The sequence below is a fragment of the Balearica regulorum genome, chromosome 2 (genome assembly GCF_011004875.1).
Source record: "Balearica regulorum gibbericeps isolate bBalReg1 chromosome 2, bBalReg1.pri, whole genome shotgun sequence".
Classification (NCBI taxonomy): domain Eukaryota; kingdom Metazoa; phylum Chordata; class Aves; order Gruiformes; family Gruidae; genus Balearica; species Balearica regulorum.
In genome coordinates, this window is record NC_046185.1 from 98439896 (window position 1) to 98463377 (window position 23482).

Consider the following 23482-nt stretch of genomic DNA (forward strand, 5'->3'; position numbering starts at 1 on the left):
ATGGGAAATAGTTACAGAAGATAAATACAGACACCCACTTCCAAGGGAATACTGCCATTGCCACGTGAACAATGTTGTAACAGCACCGATGATGCTCGCTTTGTTTCATTGTCAGAGCACACACAGAGAGGAGCTGGAGTTACATCCTATTTTACATCCCCAAGACAGACTGCATTCCTGCCATTTGGCTCAATCTTTTCTCTGATTTTCTCCACCTTTTTTCTTGCTACACAAATAAGGAGGAACAGATTATTACTAAAGTGAATCAGAATAAAGCATAATTCCAATTACTCTTTGAAAACAGAAGAAATAATGACTACTCCAGTAGTGCAGAAAACAACATTAAAATGCCTTACTTCAAAAGAAAGAAACAGAACATTTAGCACAGCTATTTGACCTTGTTCTCTCCAGCTCAACTTTGTTTTTCCCACTGTATATTTGTAATAAGACTTAGGATAAAATCCTGTTCCCACTGAATGAGAAGGTCAGGAATTCATTTTCTGTTTAAGTGCAAAACAGATGGGTGACATTTTATCAGCATGACAAACATTTCAAAAGCTTTTTTTTTTAACAATGCAGCTCAGATCAAGGACTTGAAAAACTACTATGGGAAGGGGGAAGAGAAGGTAAGACCTTATTGATATGAACTCTTCCACCTAAAAATATGTATCATGTTCTGAACAAAAGATTTCAATCATGTGAACCATGGGTGCAAAGAATTTAAAAAAAAAAAAAAAAGCATGAAGTATGGACATGGTAAGAAATGCAAACATTTTACTTATAAACTCAATGTATAACTCCATGTCAAGAACTAGAAAGTATGATTTTCTGTGAATGTATGAATGGAATGTGATCATCATATTTTAAGTAATTTTAACATGTTCCTTCTTACAGTAGGAAAAGTAATGTATCATATTTTGAGTCAAAGGAACAGTAACTTTTCCAACACTAAACCAAAAAAGTTTATGTATTTTTAATATGCATTTAAGTGAGACAAAAATGTAACTGAGACAGATGCAGCTATTTTTATCATTTTAGCTGGCTTTTCCAGAGCCAGTTAAAAAGTGTATGCTGTTGTTAATAGAAAAATATAAACATTACATATTATGGATTTATTTTTGCTTTGTTCACTTAAGAAAAGTTGCCATATCTTTTGCTACTTCCACAATGATCAATCGATTTATTAGGGTAAAAATGTTCATTACTTTTAAACAACAGATCAGTTCAGAGGTATATGTCCCATCAGAGGTTTACATCCTTATAAAAACTACAGCAACACCAGTATTAACTTTTAATTCAGGAAAGAAAGTAGCTGCCTTCATGCTGAGCTATTCCGTTTCTTTTTCTTCTTTTGCAGTGGAGCTTCCAATGTTTGCTTCTCTGGAGTAATTTTTTGCTTTCTTTTTTCTGTTTTATCAATATTATCAATCCAACAAACTTTGCTTTTCCTGACTATTGATGATTTTTTATCTTCATTTGCTGAAAAAAAGCAAGAAATTATTCACACTGATATTTATGTCCAGTCTTTATAGCCTAAAATGGCATAAAGACTTATTTGAATCTCATTTTAAACATGGGGTTATAAATTATTTTTTATTTACAGTGGAATGTGCCATTTATACTAGTTTTGCCTGTGAGACGAAAATATCTAAAGATCAAGTATGTAAATAGATTACAGTACAGGAAAACAACAGCAAAAAAAAAAAAAAAAGTACTGAGCCAGACTTCCTAAGTTTGCCTAACTACACTGGTCTGAGACCTAATTTTGTTTATAGGAAAACAAGACACGCAGTTCTATCAAACTGTTTAGTCTTTTCTTATCTGTCTCAAAAGCTTCACAGTGGCTTCTTCAGTATGTTACTCCAGTAAAGGGAAACAAAACTTTCATATAATAAAAGTGAAAAGAGGCTTATGTCCTCATACATACATGCAGACTTGAGACACTATCAGATTGGTAAGGATATCTATGTCACTTGCCAGCATCATATCCCCAATTCTTCAAGATACCAAAACTAGTTTCAATGCATATAGTAAAAACCTCCTACTTAGTATATTCCACTTCACAGTCCCATTAACAATCGAAAATACACACAGTTCTGTTACCTTGAGATGATGTTGCAGCTTTATCAGAATTTTCTTTTGTTTCTGAAGCTTGGTCAAGCCATACTGCAAGACATGTCAGCCTAGCTTTGGTATTGACTTCACACAGTAAAGACGGCACATCTTTAATCTGAAGATAATAACAGAAAAAGATTAATTAAACATGTATCTTACTGACCACCTTCCATTGATTTCTGGTGCCTAACAATGTTTAGAACTAGAGGTTGCACACTGGCTAATAGTCACATTGTTACAGTCCTGTTCCTGATACTGTTCCTCAGTGGTGGTTTTACAAAAAACTCCCAATGGCTTTAAGAACATACCTTGATAAGAAAGATCAGTCGGTCTCAGGCACATAGGGGTAAGTTTAACAGGAGGAATAACTAGATGAGTCATAGACCCACCAAAAAAAATTGTTAATGGTTTCAGAAGTTGCTCCAGAGTAATAGGTATTTTTTTGGTATAGCTAAAATAATTTGAATGAAGTGATTGCATCAGATTCCTTTTCTCCCTCACAAAGACAAGGATGCTGATTAAAAGTAATCTCTTTAGAGTGTGTTTCAAATTGCTTAACTGCAATTACATCAGTCAGCTCTAGAAGTGAGTGAGTAAATATCCTATTACAGGTATCAGGGGATAAAGTGTCACAAACACACGTGCAGCTTAACAGCATCAACCCCTCAGAAACTACTTGTATTAGGATATTCTACCTTATAGAGCTGGACAGAGCAGCCCACACAGTTACACAAAGTTTTACAAAATTTGCCTGCATGGGAAGAAAATCACACATTTGGTCAAAATAAAGACAATGTTACAGAGAAAGGTAAAGAGTTCTCTGACCTCTGTGTCAATTATGTACAAAGGGAACAGAAATCTGAGGTGAATGGAATAAAGGGATTTTTACTACTGAATAAAAATAATCGGGGGGTAAAATTAAAAATGCACAAATTCAGATGAGATACATAAAATGTATAAATGTTGAAAGATATTTGAACTATTCAAGATACTTATAGTGGAATATAGTAGATCCTTCATTACTAAGCATTAAATTAAAAAATTATGATTTTAAAAGACAAACCCCAGAGCAAACAAGAAACATGGGAAACTTTAAAGGTAAAACATGATTCATTGTTGAACCATGCTATTCAGAACTGTTTGAAAGTACAGTAAATAAAAGTACTCAGTACATTAATGTGTTTGAATTTTTCAAAAGGACAACTTCTTCCCTGTACATGAACAGCCACCAGCACCCCAAACCCTAGAGTTTGTGGTTTTTTTTGAAAGAGTAGTGACAGTCATCAACAATTAAAAAAATTCACCGCAGTCCTTAGAAGATATATAATTGATTAGATAGTCTGGCCAGGTAGATCTGAAGGGAAGCATGACTTTATGTAGAGAGGAGATGAGATCTCCATAATATCATCAGATTTTATAGTTTGTTTAAAAAAATTACAAAGATACAAAAATATACAAGTGCATAAAAATATGTGCATAGACATGCACATCTCTACTGAACATAACATGGAGGAAGATCAAGACGTTCAGATTTTAAGTAAAAATTCCTCAGTGATTTAAAATTAATCTTTATAACAGAACTGTCTGCAATTGTGGTTGTCTGATATTTTTCCATAAATGTAACATGCAATTTAATAGACCAACCTTATTAAGATCCAGATTCCACATTTTAATGTAACCATCACTAGATGCTGTAACAATAACATGTTGTCCTTCTCTTTCGAAACTATAGATATCTTTTATTCTGTGAAGAAAATATAAAGAAAAATATAAAGAAAATATGAAGAAAATAATACTTCGTTACTTTATAGCATGGCAGTTCATTTCAGAACAGTAAGCTGACAGAAATTAAAGATGAATACACAACAATCTAAAAATCAGTTTGAACAGAAGACCCACAAATGACAGGCAGGAACTTGGAATGGTAATCTGTTTTGAGTGCTGTCATTTACAGTAGGAACACTTGCCTTCCCTAGGCTTGTTAGGATTCAATTCAGAACACTAATACTTTTAAGCACACATTATTAATCACATCAATGACATTTTGGCTAATGCTTTTGTGTTTTGATGAATTAAAATCAACATTTGGACAAAAATTTGGTATTTGACAACATGTATGTGTGTATATTTTTACACACACATATATAAATTAAAAAACCCCATACATGTGCATTCTATATAAAACTAAGTACTTTAGCAGAACATTTTCTGGTTTTGTCTCCTTATCTTACCACCTCTCCAAAGCTTTGATATACCAGGGTGACCAACCTATGGTTCTAGAGTCACCACTGGCCTCTGAGCAATTCCACATCAGCGAGGGGTGGGGGCTCTATTTCAGGGCTTGCAACAGGGATGAGCCTGCTGGGTAATTCAGACTCAGAACTGCCAAGAGGGCAACTGTCACAAGGACTGACCAAGATAAGACAGGAGAACATTGCCAGATGTCTCACTACCAAATCTGCCTGTCCAGTACAGTCCAGTTTTGTAGTGAAGCACTGGGAACCCTGTACAGCCATTTTCATCTCCTACCTGAGAAGCAGTACAGACCCTACTACAGTTCTGATATAGCAAAACTTTGGGGAGGGAAAGAGGGATAGACGACCTTCCTCCTGAAAAAAAGATTAACATAAACCCATGCCAGTATATTGAGATCTTATATTTAAGACATATATTTAGATATGATGTATCTTGGTCTTACATTTAGACCTAAATATTTTATACTGTACTTAGACCATAAATTTAGAACTGTAGTATTTCTAATTCTATACCCTGTCATTTTTGTAATGTGCATGGACAGCACAGTACTTATGCTCACACCAAAAGCAATCAAGTCTGGCCCAAATTCGGAGTTTAGCACATAAGTAAACTTACTTTCTGTACTAAACAAAAATAGCAGTAAAATACGCTGAACATTAGAAGTCATTGAACTTTACTAAGTAGTCAGCATTGCCATAAGTATTTTAATAGTAAACACATATAAAATACCTGTTTTCATGAGCTTTAAATTCACACAGGCATTTTTGAGAGTCACAGCTGTAGAATCTTATAATTTCATCATCTCCAGCTATGGCAAGGATAGAATCCTTGGAATGGGAAAAAAGAAATGCAAGTGTGATTAATTTCATGTGTTTCAAGCTAGTGAATTTCCCAGCACCTTTCTTTTTTGTACTTACTGTAATAAATCTAAGTGAAGAAATTCTCTTCTCTGTTGTGATAGTGCCAATGATTGAAGCTGTGTCAAGTTTGTAGATATCCACTTTATTTGTTATCACGGTCACGTATCTCTCTCCATCAGGGGACCATTTAATTATGTGGGCATCTGTACACATTGATACATTTGTATACACAGGTACACTTTTTTTTTTGCATTCTATATTGCATGAAAATCTAAAAGTAAGAATCTTTAGGAGCTGCTAGACACTATTTTCTACCTAAACCTGAGAAAAATTCAGGAAAAAAATCAAGTAACCTAGAATAAACAAGTAACCTATGCCCTTAAATGTTTATTTCTGATTATCAGAAATGTATAAAGCAAAGTAAAACCAAAGCACATTTATTTAAATGTCCTGACACCAAATTTCAAGGAAAAAAAATTACTTTAGTGTTACTATGTTTCCTTTTGCTAAATGATTATTATTAAGCACATATGCTTACATATGCTTGCCTGCATGTGTAAAAAAGATGTGAAAGTTGCTTGCAACTAACTGACTTGTTAATTAATCCAGTCTACTTTTCTTTACACAAACAATGACACCACATAATTTCACTTTGTAGTGGATTTAGACTGATAAACTCACTTTGCTTCAGGTTTTTGATAAAGGCTGATCGTCCTTCTACAAGATTCCAAGTTCTGAAAGACAATAGATAATGTGCATTCTGGTTAAAAACAGCACAGTGAAACTGAAGTCCTGTCTGCTGACATGAGGCATCCAAAGGAAGCTTTTAAGCATCTCTATGCATTTTGCTGCCGCCTTAGTGGAAAAGAAAGTGATGACTTGTTATATTGCTCGCGTGCTATAAGGCTGAATTAGTGACATTTGTTTTATAAACCACCGTTTCCCACGTAGAGCCTGAAAGGAGCCCAATGCAAATTTGTCCTGTTAAATAGCATTTATGTATTTAAAACATATATACAGCAACATGTACACACTCCAAGTGAAAAATTACTTTTCTCACACTGAACAAAACCTGACAGCTTTCAGAAGTTTAAAGAAATTGTGTTCCAAAATGCAAATGTATTTATACATCTGCAAGTGACTATAAAGAGTCAGAACATAACAAGAGGCTAGGTACAGCAAGGGCTATTTTTAAAAGACTTTAAAATACCACTGGTACCCAGAATTTAGAAAGACAAACCAATGGATCTTTGAACCATTTGATCTCCAAATATGTTTCACTGGTGTTGCACAGCCAGTGCCAATAGGGAATTGTTGCTTGTAACAATTTACTAAGAGTTACTGAACTATGGTTTTCAGCATTTCTTTCTCAGTTTTAGACTCACCTTAATGTCTTATCTGTTCCTACTGACAAAGCTAACTTCCCAGAAGGATGAATAGAAAGAGATGTCACATGCCCCCTGATAAAAACAAAACAATGTATTAGCCACATATATTATTTACAAGGAAAATAAACATGAAAACTCATGTGAATATGTAGACTTAAGAAACTCACTTATGTGCCCTAATGGATTTCAGGCATTCCCATCTCTTTGTGTTCCAGATACAAATTAGTCCATCTTCAGCCCCACTCAGTAGATGTGCAGTACCATAGAATTCCAAACAAGTTATTGTGCCTACAAAATCCAAATGAGAGCTATTAACAATATTTTACATACTGAACATTTTCTCACAGAGAATGTATTAATTAACAGAGAAGCTTCTACCACCAAAATATACCAGCTACTACCCTACCCCTGGGCAAATCTGAACTATTTCCTAAGTATCTCTTCACAAGCCCCCCATGAACTTTCTTGTTATATTCAATCACCGATGTGCTCTATCAGCCTCCCTGTTGCCATACACGTCTTAACTCCATCTGTCCTGTTCCCTGAAAAGAGCAGTATGCAACCACTGTGGCGCACGTGACAGAGCTTCTGTCAGTGATAAGGAATGCTCCTATGTCAAAGCCCTGCTCTTGACGCACAGCTGAATTTACTGCACATGCTGCTTCCCACAAGCACCAAATTTATCATACATGGGTTGAAGACAGGTACCAAATTCAGTCTAGGGCCATGTACTTCTTGGTTATCGAGAGAAAAACGACAATCGGGATTGAGCTAAAAATGACCCAGAGTGGGTCTCACACAGAAACTCTCTCTTTTGTGTGGCTCATGTATGTCTGTGACAGAAGGAGATGGCTGTTGGGAGTAGCTATGGTCTAGATAAACTGTCCTGGTAGAATAAAAATGGCTGATGAGTCATATGTGGGCAATAACTTCTTAAAGAGTTAAAACTAAAAATAATTGAAAGCAGCAGCTGTATTTGTGGGCTAATACGCAAAATGATTTTTGGATTTTTATGCTCAAAAACTTACCTTGCTTGTATCATCAGACCGTCATGGCCACAACACCATCATTATTAAAAATTTACTAAAAAAACTTTCAATTTTCTTCCACTGGCAAAGGCCAGTTTTTAATCTATAAGTTTCTATCACTAATGCTATTGATGAAGAACCCTTACCATTGTGCTGCAGCAGTGCTCCATGTTCTATCTTCTTTTTCATGTCATAGATTTGGATTGTTTCATCTCTGCTGCCAGTGACCACATATCTGTTATTCACTGATACCGCTGACAATGAGGCAGAGTGGGCATGATGTGTAAAATCAGGGACAATTGTCCAGGACTGTAAATGAAATATAAACAGGTCTTTCTGAAGCTTACCATAGCAATCTTCAACTTCATTACCCTGTAAGTTTTCTTTTTTTTTTTTAAGCAAAACTTTAAAAAGTATATGTGTAAAATACAAAGGAATTACACTTAGCTATAAGTATAATGGGATCTTGTTGAGTTAATGTGCTGTTAGGAGATTAGTCCGAATGATACTTGTGCAAACCATCTCTTGTAATCGGTGCTGGGCTTAGATGAAGCTGTATGTGAAAAAGTATCTGCACAGAGATAAATCTCATGGACAAAACAGGCAGATTCTCCCTTTTTCCAGGCTGGAGACACGCCTTCCACCTGGCACCGGCCCCCCAGACAATGTGGCATCCTTTCCCTGCGCAGCTGTTTATTCTCAGCTCCGCGCCGAAAGGCTGAGAGGAACGACCTTGCACCACAGGCCCCCTGCACCCACGCGGCCGTTCGCCTCCCGGAGCTCCCAAGGGATCCGGGGCTCCCGGGAGCCCTTCGCGCCTTCCGGGTCGGGCAGCGGGGTGTCCGTAGGCCGTTCCCACACCCCACGCCAGCGGCGAGGGGCCGAGCCTGCGGCTGTGGGAGGCTGCCCCGCCCCCGCGGCGCTTTAAAAGCCCACCCGCCGCCCGGCCCAGCGGCCGCGGAGAGACGAGTCGGTAAGTGGTGGGGCGTGCTGCGCTTTCGCGTTACCTTTCCCTCACGGCAGTTGGCGGGCGGCCGTTAGGGCGCAGCTAACGGCCGCCGCGCGCGCGCGTTCCCTTCCTTCCCCTCCCCCCGTTACCTCGGCGGGCCGTGCGGCGAACCCGAGGAGGACCTGCTCGTAGCAGCCCGCTACCAGCTCCATCCGCCCCGCCACGCACGGCGCCAGCTCGGGGCCTTGTCTCCCTCAACCGCGGTCCGTCTTCCGCTCTGCCTGCGTCGGCGGCTGAGCACGCCGCGCCGGGCTGGACCTGCGGCTGGCAGCCGGTAGCGCTCCCTCGGGAAAGAGCCTGCGGCCTCCGGCAGCCGCTGGGGAGGGGGAAGCGCCGAGGGGGCGGCGAGGGCGCCGGGTCCGCGAGTCAGGCTCCGCGCGGGGCAGCCCGCGCGGGAGGGCCTCGCGGGGCGGAAGCGGGAGTCGCGGCGCTGCTTATGGCGACGCGGAGGATGAGAGACGTTAGTGCCGGGATCGGGGCGGGGGGGGAAAGGGGCATCGCAGTTATAGAGGCCGGGGTCTGGGGGCCGCCAGCGGGGAAGGGGGCGCGAACCGATCTACTGCGCAACGGGACGGGGACGGGGGGGGGGGGGCCGGCCCCTTCCTTCCCCCGGGGCCTCAGAGCCGCCGCCTCACTGGCGGCTGGGCCCCGGGCCTGCGCGCGCGGGGCAGGGAGGCCCGGCGGCCGTTGGGCCGAAGCGCCCCCGCGCCCGGTGAACCGACCCGCCCTGGGCGCTGCCGGGGGAGCGCCGCGACCTTCAGGGCCCCTCGGGCTTTTTTATTGTTGTTATTTCATCAGTGGGTTGGGTTTTTGGTGGGTTGTGGGTTTTTTTTTTTTTTCCTTATCGCGTAGCACAATAAACGGGAAGCGCGGCCTCGGCGCCAGTGTGGCCGCTGCGGAGGGCCGCTGCCGGGCGGGGCGCACTTCTTGCTGGGCGCCCTGGTTCTTCCCGTCGTGCCGAGTGGCTTATAAAAATGCGTCACGGCACGGTGCGGCTCGGCCGGGGTCACCGCGCCGACCTGAGGCGCTCTGGAAGGTTCCCCCAGCTCGTTGCCCCAACCCAGCTCCTCGTGTAGGTGAAATAAATGCGGAAGAGGGAGGGTTGTCCTCCGAGCATGGCTGAGCTGTGTTTGCACAGGCGATTTTATTTGTCAATAGCTTCATCCACTTTTTTGCTAGTGCAAACATCATAATAAAAACGTGGAATACGTAGGTTGGTAAAATCCATGTGTAATCCATTTAAGGAAGTGTTTGAATTCTAGAGGTTAAAGCTGCCCTACTGGTTAAATGATAAGCTAGCTGTGACTGTAATTAGAGCTAAGGCAAATATTAAAACAGCATGTATTAACATCATTTTTTAACCACTTTTTAAATATTTTTGTTTTCTAGTGAAAAGATCAAGAGGCGACAGTCAAGATCACACGGGGAAAGAGCACAGAAACGCAGTTTTGCAAAAAGTCTGTGATAACTGATCAAGAAACAATTGCATCACTTGCCTTCTGTTAGTCTTTTGCAATAAAACTGCTTTGTAGTGCGTGCCATCTTCTGTTAAATCCACACGAACAGACAACGGTAAGTTAAAGTATTACACAGCTGTGAATTCAAAAATTAGTATTTCAGTGTTTAGAACATAGAGACGTCCATGGTTCCTTTTAATAAATTGCTTGAATTAGAGGAACATCATTATGTGGATATTTTTATTAATAATGACCTTCTTTAACAGAAAGAAATTGCTGCTGATAACTCCTTATAATGAGCCCAGTTAGATTCAGTAAGAGGGCATATGCTAACCTTGCTGGTATATGTCAGTATTTATGGGCTTGTTTGTACTTGACTATTTTCATGGCTTCAGGATGGGTGTGGGGATGAAGTGCATAGTTAGCCCAAATAATACCATGCATGGGTGCTCTAATTATGGTATATGGCTATCCTACGTCAGGTTAGCCTAATCCATGAAGTAGTGCTCTGAACTTTTGCCCTGTGTGGGCAAGCCTTTAAGGCATTACAAACGTTTTGTATTTATTGTATGATGTGAATGTGGATTTGACCAGCCAGTGCGTAAAACATTACGAAACTTCTTGCATGGAAATGGGAATTAAAACTTCAGCAATCAATTATCTGCATAGAAGGAACAACTCTGGATGTAAAAAGAAAAATTAGCAGTGGTGAATGAACAGCTCTGTGTGAAAGTAGATCCAAAATATTTTGCAAATGAACTTGGTTTCTGCACTGACTTACATTGGTTGGATGACTAGGGGAAAAAAGCTTAAAGAAAGGGTATCAGAATTAACAAAGAGGTACATTACTTTTCAGAAAAATGTATCCACTGGTTTAGTGATAGCAGTAAAATGCCATTTGTTGTTGCTGACTCACTGGTAGCGAGTGACATTCATATATGGAAGAGACAAAAGAGAGAAGACATACCTAAGAAAAGGTGTGGAGAAAGATAAGATTTACCTGTACCGTGCTGCTCTCCTTTTATTTTTCTTGTTCTTTAGCACATAGGAAGTACCACTGCTTGTTTTCAGCTGTATGGTTTGTGGTACAAGTAAATCAACTTATAATTTGGCTAAAAGGGGAAAAAAAGAGGGGTTGTGCAAACATTGAAGCCTCTGTCTTTGCCTTGTTTTTAACTATTTTAGAACATGGATATTCTGAATTACTATGTTATTATATGTAGGTATTTAAAATATAAGGGTAAGGTATAGGTGACTTAAAAGCTCTCTAATTCTCTAGTGCTTTGGACAGTGGGAAAACTTTGTGGACTACTACAATTTAAGAAAGTGAAGATGATTTCGAATCATAGTCTCACTGGCCATATATCTTTATCTCCACTGCTTTAGCAGTGGCAAGTCAGAGCTTAAATTTCTAAGTTCTGAATTGGTAACATTAAAAATGTAAGGCAGGGTGAACATCTTTGAAAGTAATTAATCTCAAGGTTAAGATTCTTGTTCTTCCTGCACATCTTTTCCAGCTGAAGGAGTGCAATAAACTGAACCTGTACAGCTGTATTTGTCGAGAAAGGCTGAAGACAGTTTGAGCCATGGCAAGCCAGGTAAGATCATTTGGTCAGAAATTCAGGCTTGCAGTGCCTAAATGGATTCCAGAACCATACTCAGAATTCCTAGTAAATGTAAAGCTGAAATAGCTAGCTTGGTCTGAGTTGGGTGTTCTTTTAGTCCTACGATTTCTTCTGGTAATTGGTGGCTGTCCTCTGGACACTTAATCATATCAACTGAAGCAGGTTGGGGACATAACATTAAGTTTTGCAGTTTGGATTATTTGAGCATGAGTTCTTCTGAAGGACCTTGCACACAACATTCTCTATATAAGATATGTGTAGAGGTGTTGTAGAGGAAGAACATTAAAGCCTGCGTAAGTAAAAAAAAAAATGCTGCGAAACACCATTCTTAGTTTTGGAAATCCTTGTTCTTCAGAATCTTAAGCGAGGGAGGCAACCTGTGTTAACATGGCTGTTGTTTCCCTCCTCTTTTGTGTAGTTGCCCCACTTACTTCTTAAACTGTGGTTTTTGGGGTTTTGGCTTTTTCTTTTTTTTTTTTTCCCAAGAGGCAATTTTTATGCCTCTTTCTTCCTGGCCTTGCGTCTGGGTTTGAGTTTTCCATCAGCCAAGCTAGTGCCTGTTCCTGGTCTGCTTTCTCCTTACATTCCATTAATCGGCCTCCTGTCGTGGTTCCTGGCCTGGGAGAGACTCACAGCTGGGTAGTGAGGAGAGGCGTCTCACCGAAGAAGAATTCCTTGGTGAAGGGAGATAGGGACAGCTGAGGTCCCTTCTAGGCAAGAGTGATGATTTCCCTGCCTCTTCATCACTCAGACTGTTCTATTGCAGGGTTTTTTTGAGTCCTGGAGCTCAAGTGGAACACAGTCCAGTCCTGAAGCTAATTAACATTTAGGATTGGCCAACATCAAAGGGCTATCTGCTTTTTCCCTAATTCCAAGAGGAAGCTGTCAATCCTTTAGCCAGCTTGACAAGTCAGGGGAATATGGCTGTTCATACAATCCTTTGGCTCTGTTATTTTTGCCAGGCGTTTTCCCCAGAGGCTGCTTTCCCTCATGGGAGGCGGAGGGAGAAATGGGACCCCAGGCTTCTTTCAAGGGCAAGGTGAATATGGGGAAATCACCTGTGGTGATGGGGAGTGGGAGGGAGGAATGTAAATGAGGCTAAATACTATAAAGGTGATTTTTTTCTCCCAACAGGACTTAATGGCGAAAAAAAGAGAATGTCTCCAGGCCTACAGCTGGTGGAGAACACCACAGAAGAAACGGAAGAAAAAGAACAAAATAAAACCAGGAAGAATAGAGTTTGTCCCTAGTAGTACTTCAGGGACAAGGTAAAGACCTTTTGAAATGAGAAGCTCTGATCCCTTGTCTGTTTAAATTGATAAGTGATGGCATTCACTAGTCACTATTTTTTAAAATCCTGAAATGGCACATCTGGTGCATATGCACTAAGTATTGCTTATGGAACTATATTGCCAATAGAATAATGAAGTTTGTAGTTCATCTCATAATCTCTGAGAAGTGGTGGCAAAATAGTCATTGCTTGCTTGAATGTAACTGTAACTTGAGTAAATAGTTTTTCTTGGTATTTTTGTGCCTCCTTTCCCCTTCCTCACCTCAGACAGTAAATACTTATTTTTAAAACCAACTTCTAAAGGTTTCTTATAAAATGGGTCTTTATTGAAATGCTCTTTTTTTTTTTTGCAAAAGCAGTAGAATCGACCCAGAGAAATTGAGAACTTTCTACTGGAGCGATGGCATTGCAGTTCTGTACATTAGTCAGCAGGGTTTTGCAGTTAATACTATGCTCAGATTTTTTCTCCTTATTTGGCTAGTGATAACTACCTGCTTATATGTTAGGTACTGTGATACTGCAATCAGCTACCTTAGTCTCAAATTTGACAATTGCTCTCTTTTACCCTTTTAAAGACCAGATTATTCAATATTTGTTGGGGAGCTTACTCCAGAAGTGGATGATTTCCAGCTCTATGACTATTTCCTAAAGAGGTACCCCTCATGTATTGACTGCAAAATAGCAACAGACCTGCTGGGATATTCCAGGTAATGCCTGTGAAAACTTGTAATGCTGTCAGTATGTTTGCTGTATAAGAACTTGTGTCAGAACTGTGTGTGCATTTTCTTCAGAGGCAGGAAGAGAGATTAGTCTCTAGCATTACTTTTTTTAAACAGCATAGATCCTTGGGTTTCTAAAACTTTCTGGCTGGTTTAAGCAGCTAATGTGATAAGCTTCAATTTAGCCATGTGCATATCTGCATGAAAGAAATTAGGTGGTGGGAGAAGGGAGAGCTGTGTGCTGAAATACATGCTGCTGTGCTTACATACAGCAGCGTGTCCACTTAGTCATCTGCAGTGTGGAAGACAAAATTATTCCTTTCTTACATATGGGAGAAAGCGTAAGGGAGGGTTTGGGAGACTTGAACCTATTAATACTAGTAAATAAAGCCTAGCAGAAGTTACATTGGCCAGGCAGTGAGTCAAGCAGGGATGAGTGAGTTTGCTGTTCAGACAGTGTGCTGGCTGTAGTAGACTAATTCAAGAAACTTGAGGAAGCAAATACAAAAAGGATATTAGTGCTGTGCAGTGGTAGGAGTGGGTTAATACTAACTGATAAATTAACTGCTGTAAATGCAGAAATATAGGCTCTGATTACTTATAGCAATTAAAATGTATTGTTTCTCTGGCTCTCAGCAAGTTGCATCTTAATGCTATCAAATGAGTTTTTTGCTTCTGGCCCAAGTTTTTAATTTGATGAAAGCATCTTCTGTGCATGTGCACATGCCAGAGAGGTTGCTTAGGTAATAGAAGCTATAGTAGCTACTATCTTCTGTTTTTGTAGGAGACAGAAATTGAATTCATTAGCTTTATAACTGTTATGCATACTAGAATTTGTTTTCTCCCTTTTGAAAATTGTAGAGGGTATGCCTTTGTCAGATTTGGTGAGCAAGGTGATCAGATGAGGGCACTGCAAGACTGCCAGAATGCACCAGGTCTGGGGGGAAAACGAATCCGGCTGAGCATAGGAATTTCTAAAAGGTAACAAATGAGTTGTGCATTAATAACAGTAATTCTAAATAATCAGATTCTTGTAGCTCTGCTTTTGTAAAGTATGTGGCCCTTGCTATAATGGCTGTACACATGATGCAGTCTACAAAACTAAAAATACAGAAGCATTATTTTTGACTCTTGGATTTATCAAACTTTCAGGATTGCTGGGCAAATCCAACTTGTAAGTCTAGCCAGACTGTGTAATTTGGGCTTAGCTGTTGTTGTAACGAGCCTTAATTCCTATAGTAGCAAAGCTGAATGCATTCATAAATATTTTCCAGGTTTGGGCCTGAAGAAGGTAGAAGGGACAACCACTGGTTTTGTATGCTAGGGAGCTTTTCTTTTAGAACTTTCCCTCTATTTTAGACAAGGTAGCATGTTGCTGGTTTTACAAAAGGCTGGCAGAGGAAGGAACTCTTATGTGGAAAAATACAGAATATGCAGGGGGAGGGGGGGAAGCCAAAGGAGGTGTTACTGGAGCAGTTTTAGAATACTATTCTTTGCTTTTCAAGAGATTAAAGCAGCAGGGAACTTAGAAGTTGATTGGTTTTGAGAGGGGTTTTTTACTCTGCCAGCTCAGTTCTCTTATCAGTTACTTAAGACAATACTAGTCTCTGAACAGGTAGAGAATTGATACCAAATTTGATAAACTTTGATCCAGGATACAGACAAAAATAAATTTTATATAAAAACAATTACAGTCTAGTCATGAGGTTAGCTTGTGCATTCTGTTAAATAGTAAAAATAACAGCTTTTGTTTCTCTTCACCCTGAATAATTTTGCAAATGTTGCCTCTTTGCTTTAGAATGGAAATGCTCTTGCCCGAGAGAGCACTGTCCAGAATTGTTCTAAATTACTTGAAAACAAGAAGAGATAAAAGAAACAGGTTTCTTCTCTTCTGCTATCCAGAAGAATGTCAGCAGTGTTTTCGTATTTTTCCTTCCTACAGAGATTTATGTAGGAGAGAAGTTGGAAGCAGGTGGCCTTGAGACACAAGTAATTTGTATACCTCAGTAGGAAGACAATAGAATACCTATTTATTAGGATGTATGTGTAGCTTTACAGTAATGAAACAAATTAGGTATTAAAATACACATCACTAGATCTGTTTCTGAATAGCTGAGTACAGTGCTCTCCTGGCATTACAATATCCAGCCATCAGACTAGTTTGTCACTAAATTACTTATATTGGAATCAGTATTTCTGAGTTCCTTCAGTCTGTAATCTACACAAAAATCCTGGATCTGACTTCTCTGTAGTGAAGCAGAGATGCAGAGAAATAAGACTCTGCAAACACAGGGGGTCTGCCTGTACCTAATCAGTGAAGAAATGTCTAAGCATAGAGGATTTTTTTGAATGTGCAGCTGGATTATCTGAATGTGTTTCATGTAGTGTGTCTCTGTTTTAGTACAGGCAACACTTGTGCATTGAGTCTTGTAATTAGTGTGAAGTTCCATGAGAAAAATCTACTCAGGAGAGGGAAGGTAGTGAAAACTAGTCAGCTGGCCCTTTGGTCTTAAGAACCAATGAGTTCTGTCATTTTCCTACTGATTTAGCTTCATGCTGGATAATGGGCAGTGCTGACTTCACCTGACAGCTATACTTAACTGTTGAATGCTTGCAGGTGGAGGTAGATACGGCAAACTAGCAGGCAGTGTCAGATGCTCATCTAAAACAGGTGATCTGACTTCACCTGCTTGTTTCTGGAAATAAGATTTAGTATTAACCAGACAAGAGGTAGAAGAGCTAGTTAAGACTGAATGCATCTTAAAAGCAGCTGTGCTTGATAAATGTCTCTGGTCTTAATAAATTAGTTTTTAGCAGAGCACAAAGATTTATCAGCAGCTTGCCTATACAGAAACTAAAAGTACTCAACATTAATATTGATGTGTCATGGCTTGAGTTAATCCATGAAAATAATTGCTTTTGGTATTGGCAAAGGTGAGAGCACTTGCTTCTGTATAAACACAATATCTTGTTCTGTTACTTACACTGTTGCTTAGGCAACTATTCAGAAAAGCTTCCTTTCAAACTTTGAAATGCATAAGCTGGCAAATTGTTTAACTTAAGAACTGGCTTTACAGTTTATTGTTCTCAAACTCTGACTGCATATAACTTCTCATGTTTCAGACTGAAAGCAGAATTCCAGCGGTACCAGTCGTACAACTATAATGATTATTACCAAGATTATCAGAACTACTACTCACAGTGGGGTTATGATCCTTATGCTGAATACAACTACAGCTCCTATACTCCCTATGATAGCATGCAAGCTGTTGGAGACTGCTCTTTAGGAGATGCTGTTATGACTCCAGCTGTTTTTGAGGTAAAGATACTACACACTTGCTTTAAAGAAAAAAATTCACAAATACTAAGATGTAAGAATTTGTAAGTCTGAGCAAAAAATCTTTAAGACTGAAATCATGCTTTCTGCTTAGTGTAGAGGTTAGAATAGCAGGCTTTGTTCAGAGGTATCTTTAAGTGCTTAAGTAATGCATCTTTAGAGTTAGAGATTCATCCACCATTATTTGTTTGTGTATGCCAAATAACAATTCTGACAGCGTGATCATGTAGGCTGCTTCTGTTCCTGTTTTTCTGATGTACTTAAAGCAAATTAAAGGATCAATGTAAGATGGTCTTGTCTTAGGTCAGCCAATTTATCAATTACAGTTTCCAGAAGTCTCTTCCAACCTGAACTTTACTATGTTTTTCTTTAAAAAAAAACAAAAACAAAATGATCCCAACAAACCCAGACAGCAAAACAAAAAACCAAAACCAACCAACAAAAACCCTTCCCAGCAAACACAAAAAAACCCTGTCTATTCTTGTAGCTGTGAGAAGGTTTGGGAGTACAAAATCATTTTGGATTTGTGATGTTTTCTGAAATGGATTATGATTAAACTCAGGAGTTTTTTCTTCTTTTCCTTTTTTTAGGAAACTTCAGCTATGACTGAAATCAATGATGATCTAATAACTGAAGGTAATAATGATTTTATCACTGCAACTTGAATTAGCCATACTTGTGCCGTTTAAAAATACAAGCCAATGACTATTGGATGAAGAATGTCTTGAAAAGTCAGCTGATGTAGTGGGGTCCTCTATGAGTTATAGCTGAGATGAGGTAGGATTGCAATGCTGGTAGTATACACCATGTCAAGCAGAATGGGACATTGTTGACAACATGTCACAGTAGGTTTCTTGTAACTTTGCCTTCATTCTCCTTCCAAAATGGTCTAATACGGAATTTGTCATATCTCTGTATTGATTCTGCAAAGCATAACCTATGTTAAACTTACTAGTAGGCAAAAGCTTTGTTTTCTAAACCCTGAGGTGAAAGCTTATGTTGCAGGTCATAAAAGGAGGCTTCAGCTTGCACTTGAAGATTTGGTACAAAACTTAATTGTTTGGCCTGGAAGGCTTGCAGATAGTTCCTCACATAGAAACATCTTGTGTTAGTGTACAGAAAATTTATCATGCATAATGTATATTGTAGTAGAAATGAGTTTTGGGAGAGTTTCATGGTTAATTATCTGTAAATCCACTCTTTATCTTGAAATAGAAATAGAGTCCTAGTATTCTAATACACAAACTCTGAAAGAAGTTGACCTGCTAGGTTTGTTAAAAAATTCTAGGTGAATAAACATCTTGTTAAATTTAATATTATTAAATTACTAACTTTAGCTAAAACACGTTTTATTAAGCATTTGTGCAACCTGCTCTAGGTGAACCTGCTTTAGCAGGGAGGTTGGACTAGATGATCTCCAGAGGTCCCATCCTTCCAACCCCTACCATTCTGTGATTGTTTAGTGTGCATGCCTCCCAAGATCTGACACTTGTACTTACCAGGCTTTTATTTTCAGATCCACAGCTTTACTTGGATGTTGATGAAATGAACAGACAATTTATGGAGACAAGTGAAGAACTCTATGATTCCCTCATGAATTGTCACTGGCAACCTCTGGATACGGTCACTTCTGACATCCCCCCTGCTATTTAAGTGTCTTATATAGCATGACCGTTATGACCAAGGTGCTAAAATTACATTTCTTCTACATTACTCTAGATCATAAGTTTTAAAGCACAATGATAGGTTGGGTTTTTTGCTATGCTTTTGACAGTTTCTGTAATCTTTTTTTTTGTTCATCACCCTACTCTTGGAGCATCTTGAAATCATGTAAATATTCTAGAAATGTAAAGAGTTCAATGGGGTCTAAAGATAGACTTGCCTGTGTAAATAAAATTTTTGTTTCTGCAAACCCGCCAGCAAGGGATTTTACTTACATGTGTGAAGCACATTCTCTTCTGGCTTGTGGAATTTAGCTGGAGGCAGTAGGAGTATTTCACCTGTCTTTGGTATGGGCATCAGCAAAAACTTGCAAAATTAGCTCTCATGTATTTCCAAGTTACCTAGGCAATCTTAGAAGCTCTTAACATGCTTGCTTAAATTATATGTGTATTTGGGAGCCACTCCCAGGGTTTGCTGTGGGAACACATGGGTCCACTCTCTTCTGCGATCTGCTGGTGCTAACTGTAGTACTATTCATCTGCTAGGTCAGTTAGAATTGCTTTATCAATACAGTATTTTAAACACACAAGAAGGGCAAACTTTCAGCTGCAATAGCTGCAAACATTGCAAAGACTAAGGATGATTCTTACTAAGGATGATTCCTACTGACAGCTTTATTCCTGCCCTTCTTCTTAGCCTTCTCAAATGACACCTTACAGCAAAGAAACTGGTGTAACAATACATGTTCTTAAACCTAAAAATCCTTGGAGAATATAACTTTCTGGTTTAAAGAAGGAAAAATAACCCATTGGGAACAAAAACCTATCCTACTAACAACTTCAGCTAAGTTGCACCCTATCCTAAACATCTGTAATTTGTTCAGTCTTCATGTTTAGGAGTTTCGTAGTGATGAGGTTATAAAATTTTAGTAGGATGACAGTTTTCAGTGTTCAAGTCAAAGGAGATAGGGGAGATAGCAATGAGGAAAGTTGCTTTCAGCTAGCAACTTCTGAGTGGCATTCTCTAATCTGTTCTCATCTTGGAGGGTATAAAGTATTCCCAGTCATAGGGACTACTTAAGCCTGTGTGTATGCAAAAGTATTTACTAATTAACGTATATAATGATAAAATAAGTTAGGCTGGAAACAGAAGAATACTCTTTCAAGAAAAAAGGTAGCAGAAATTACCATAGCTGATAGCTGTAGAAGCCACTAAAGCTAGTCAAGATGCTTTGGTACTGCCATGTATGTTTTTGGGACAATCTAAACCATAATTGCTGTGATGGCAGATAGGAATAAAGTTCTCTGGCTTTTTTTATGGCTTAATGTAATTAAAGTGATGGTCATAACCTATATGCTGTTCTTTAAATTTAAAACAAATACTGTATTGCGGAGTGATGACTTGGGGCTGGCAGGTCATTTCTAGCTGCTGACCAGAATATCCTGCCTTTCACATTTTAATTTCAGCTAGGGATATTTTCAAAGTCCTGCCCATGAAATGCAGATGCTTTAAAACAGAAGAGACTTTTGGAGTACTGTAGGAAGTTCATTCTTCCTGGATTTTGTGCAAATGTGCATGTAGGAAGAGACAAAGCCAAAAACATCATCTAGGCAAGGGGGAGTAGCATCACAGTTTCAGCAACTCTTTCTGTGCTTTGGGGAGAGCTAGTTGCAAGGTAGCTGGGAACATAGATTTCTTGGGTGAACGTTTCCCTTAGGTGAACTGGTGAGTCTTTGGAGGGTAACGGTAGGGAGATTATTAAGGATAATGTGACAGAAAGTGGAATAAATGAAGCAAAGAGAATCTGGGTGGGAAAAGGGGTGCTTCTGTGCATGTATGGAATTTTCAGGCGACTGTATTAGAGAGGAAACTCAACATAGTGGATGCAGGCCCCTTGAATTTGGATAGGAGTGTTAAAGCTTCAAAACTGTACAGGGTTTGGTGCCCCTTCAGTTGTAGTGCATGGCTGTGGTGCTTGAACTTGGTGGTACAAACTGATCTGCTAAGCAAAGGGTTTTGTATCTAGCCAGTACCATCACCACAAGCAGCACGACAGCTTCCGGGTCTTGCCTGGGTTATATCCTGCTTTGAAGTGGCTTGCGTAGCATCACCTAATGCTGTACTTAAGTTACAGCAAGTAATTTGTGGAAACCTTTTATTGTATCAGTTAAAAATGGGATGCTAAGGATGTGTGTTGGCTCAGCAGAAATACTATGGAGTATCTATGCTGATTTTGGCATTTGGGAGGTTGATCTATGTGTGAACTGTGTAGTGAGGGACCCACGTAGCTATGTGATTTCACTTAGTCTGACACTGTATCACCACAGTACATAAACCTCAAAAAGTCAGTCTGTAGCCACCCCCTTTATGCAGATTTTTTTACCTGTTAACAAGGTCTCTATGCTCTGCGTTAGAGACTGTTTTCAGACATGCATGCACCTTCTATTCCAGACTCTGAAGTACCCACATAGTGAAAGTACTGTTTATGGAATGCAGTGGAAGAGGTTGGTTGGGCCATTAGTTCTCCAAAGCTGGGAAATGTTGGGGGTGTATTTTCTTGCAGTCCAGAAAAATGAGGTGAGGAAGAGAGCGTGTTAGTTGCAGCCCATGTGACATCATTCTAAAATAGCTCTCTGACCTCCTTTTTTGTCTCCTGAGCCTTACTAGCCTGTTCCTCTTTTCAGCCAGGAGTGCATGTGTGCGATCAAGATGGTGTATGCAGTGTACATTCTTTACTGTAAAGGCGTACTGAATGCCAATTTCTTCCTGTATTGGTGTGTTACCTGCAAACCCCAAATACAGGAGAGAGCGAGTGTGTCAGAACTGTTAGAATGCATTGCTGAAGCTTTTTACTGAGTAAACTTAGAACTTTACAGCTACCAGCCTATGTTAGCTAGCTTATGCAAAAACCTGAAGACATCATACAGGTGCTTGCTATCAGTTCTACAAAGATCTGATTGCAGTGGGAACATTTAAAAAAAAAAAAAGTCTTAGAAACAACTTTTTTTGACACCATATCTCACTTGTAGTTGTGTTTTTTCTCTGTTTGACCCAGCTGAGATGTAGTTTTGGTGGGGTTTTTTTAAGCCTGAAGGTGGTTTTTTTTAATTGCAAGAATATCTAGTCATGGTTTTATAAACTCTTCATTGCACGTGCAACAGATAGTGCCTTTACTCAAAGCCCATTAATTTCTTCAAGAAGAGTGTTTTTGTTGCCTATCACCTCTCTGAACAGAAAGGCTTTAGTAGATGGTTTGAGGGGCTACTAATTCTAGAGACAGTGAACAGGGAGAAAGAAACAGGCCAAAAAGGGTAAAGAAGTACTTAAAAGGGTACAGAAAGGTTAAATGGTACTTAAGCCATGAATGTTTCTTTTTGCAGGGATGCTTTTGGACCAACAGCTTCTTTCTAGCGCTACCTCAAAGTAACTTGCAGATATAACTCACAGGGAAGATTGATCAAATGGTGATGATCCCTATCGTTCTGCTGGATATATATATATATATATTTGCCTTTTGTTTTGTTTCATTTTTAATAACATTTATTTAACTTCAGTGACTCATGTCAATAGACATTGTTTGACGACATCAATGAGTATTTCTGAGTCATGAGTGTCATTAAAGGCATGTCACCATATGGAAATTGTTCTAAATAAGAAAAATGGAAGTAAAATAAGTAAATAAAGCAGCACTTGAATTTACAGAGCAAATATAGTGTAGCTGCCTTTGACACATGCATGGAAGAGAAAATTGTGTTTACAGGTTACCTTAATATACTTAAGCGTGCATCAGAAAGAGGGAATCTTGTTTTAAATTTGCCCGTCTCTTACGTGTCCGGTGCAGGAGAGAGTTTAGTCAGTTCCCCATGCAGGTACTGTTTTAGAAGTCAACATTATTCCTGACCAGTGTCTGTTACCAAAGCTCACTGTTTATATCCCTTTGTAAATCTTGCTCTTCCCGTAATGGAAATACATAATGATATCTTTCCTTCCCTTCCCCTGAGTTGGAATTTAGCATGATAATTATTTCCTGGACGAAGGGAGTTACAAATCCAGGATAAAATACTATTTTTCTTGTATTTTGATGATTATATTGATGTAGATCTTTTTTCACAAGAGCTTTGTAGAAGTAGAGCCTCATCCTAAAATCGGTGTGCAGATGTAACGTGCCAGCAGTTTACGCAAGATGACATGGTCACTTCAAAACCCCTGTGTTCCATGTCCTGGATGGGATTACTTCTCATTGCAAGTGATTCTGCCGCACATAAAATTGTTTTTACAGTGGTAGGGTATGAGAGGAGGAGACTCGAGTTCTGAAGGTGCAGTTCACGAGGGAAAATACCTGGAAAGCCATTCCATTCTGCTGGGATTTTGGAAATTGTTACCTCCTTTAGATAACCATGAAAGCAGGACTAAGAAATTGAGAAGCAGCTTGATGTGTAGCAGAGCTGGGAAGTTACCAATGACGTTAAAAAAAGCCAGCATGGAAGAAGCAGCAAAGATTAGGTGGTACAAAACTCCCCAGTACCGTTCCTCCTGAAAGCAGTTCCTTTGCTGCTGTTCCTGCTTGTTCGCGTTTCTTCAGGCTTTTGGAATCAGCCTTGCTGGTTGAGTTCCCCTAAACCCTCAGGTTTGATACGCTCTTCAGGTGCGTGCTGATACACATGCTTTTATTTTTGGTGGGAGGGGTATGCACTATGGCACAGCTGTTTTTCACGGTTCAGTACCTGTGTCTCGT

The 23482-nt window shown here is 39.5% G+C and overlaps 3 protein-coding genes across 11 annotated transcripts in view; 1 reads left to right on the top strand and 2 right to left on the bottom strand.

Moving 5' to 3' along the window:
• The window catches only part of TBC1D7 (TBC1 domain family member 7), a 258846-nt gene that overhangs the window by 148397 nt on the left and 86967 nt on the right, over positions 1-23482 (bottom strand). The window lies entirely within an intron of this gene.
• PAK1IP1 (PAK1 interacting protein 1) lies at positions 1098-8869 on the bottom strand. Its single transcript, XM_075745079.1, has 10 exons — positions 8746-8869; positions 7794-7956; positions 6787-6907; positions 6617-6691; positions 5913-5965; positions 5289-5434; positions 5101-5198; positions 3760-3859; positions 2104-2230; positions 1098-1479 (listed from the first exon to the last, which is right to left on the bottom strand). The coding sequence occupies exons 1-10, from the start codon at positions 8806-8808 to the stop codon at positions 1319-1321; spliced, it is 1107 nt and encodes a 368-aa protein (XP_075601194.1). The 5' UTR covers positions 8809-8869; the 3' UTR covers positions 1098-1318.
• LOC104631489 (tRNA selenocysteine 1-associated protein 1) lies at positions 7902-22455 on the top strand. Of its 9 annotated transcripts, none has more exons than XM_075745096.1 (11): positions 7902-8021; positions 8272-8620; positions 10046-10228; positions 11631-11711; positions 12701-12777; positions 12873-13006; positions 13605-13736; positions 14610-14729; positions 16872-17067; positions 17676-17721; positions 18602-20099. In XM_075745096.1, the coding sequence occupies exons 5-11, from the start codon at positions 12748-12750 to the stop codon at positions 18736-18738; spliced, it is 795 nt and encodes a 264-aa protein (XP_075601211.1). In that variant the 5' UTR covers positions 7902-8021; positions 8272-8620; positions 10046-10228; positions 11631-11711; positions 12701-12747; the 3' UTR covers positions 18739-20099. The 9 variants fall into 9 exon arrangements, with proteins under 9 accessions (XP_075601211.1, XP_075601216.1, XP_075601212.1 ...); XM_075745099.1 differs by lacking the exons at positions 7902-8021; positions 8272-8620 and adding exons at positions 8988-9116; positions 22128-22455 and having other exon boundaries at positions 18602-18770; XM_075745097.1 differs by lacking the exons at positions 7902-8021; positions 8272-8620 and adding an exon at positions 8790-8930.

Excerpts from the sequence above, each read along its gene's own strand:
- PAK1IP1 (XM_075745079.1), bottom strand. The coding sequence starts at position 8,808 with ATGGAGCTGGTAGCGGGCTGCTACGAGCAGGTCCTCCTCGGGTTCGCC. Across the intron at positions 7,957-8,745 it reads TCGCCGCACGGCCCGCCGAG|TCCTGGACAATTGTCCCTGA; the intron begins GTAACGGGGGGA and ends TTTCATTTACAG. Across the intron at positions 3,860-5,100 it reads TTTAAAGCTCATGAAAACAG|AATAAAAGATATCTATAGTT; the intron begins GTATTTTATATG and ends TTTTCTTCACAG.
- LOC104631489 (XM_075745096.1), top strand. The coding sequence starts at position 12,748 with ATGGGACCCCAGGCTTCTTTCAAGGGCAAG. Across the intron at positions 13,007-13,604 it reads AGTAGTACTTCAGGGACAAG|ACCAGATTATTCAATATTTG; the intron begins GTAAAGACCTTT and ends ACCCTTTTAAAG. Across the intron at positions 17,722-18,601 it reads TGATGATCTAATAACTGAAG|ATCCACAGCTTTACTTGGAT; the intron begins GTAATAATGATT and ends TTTTATTTTCAG.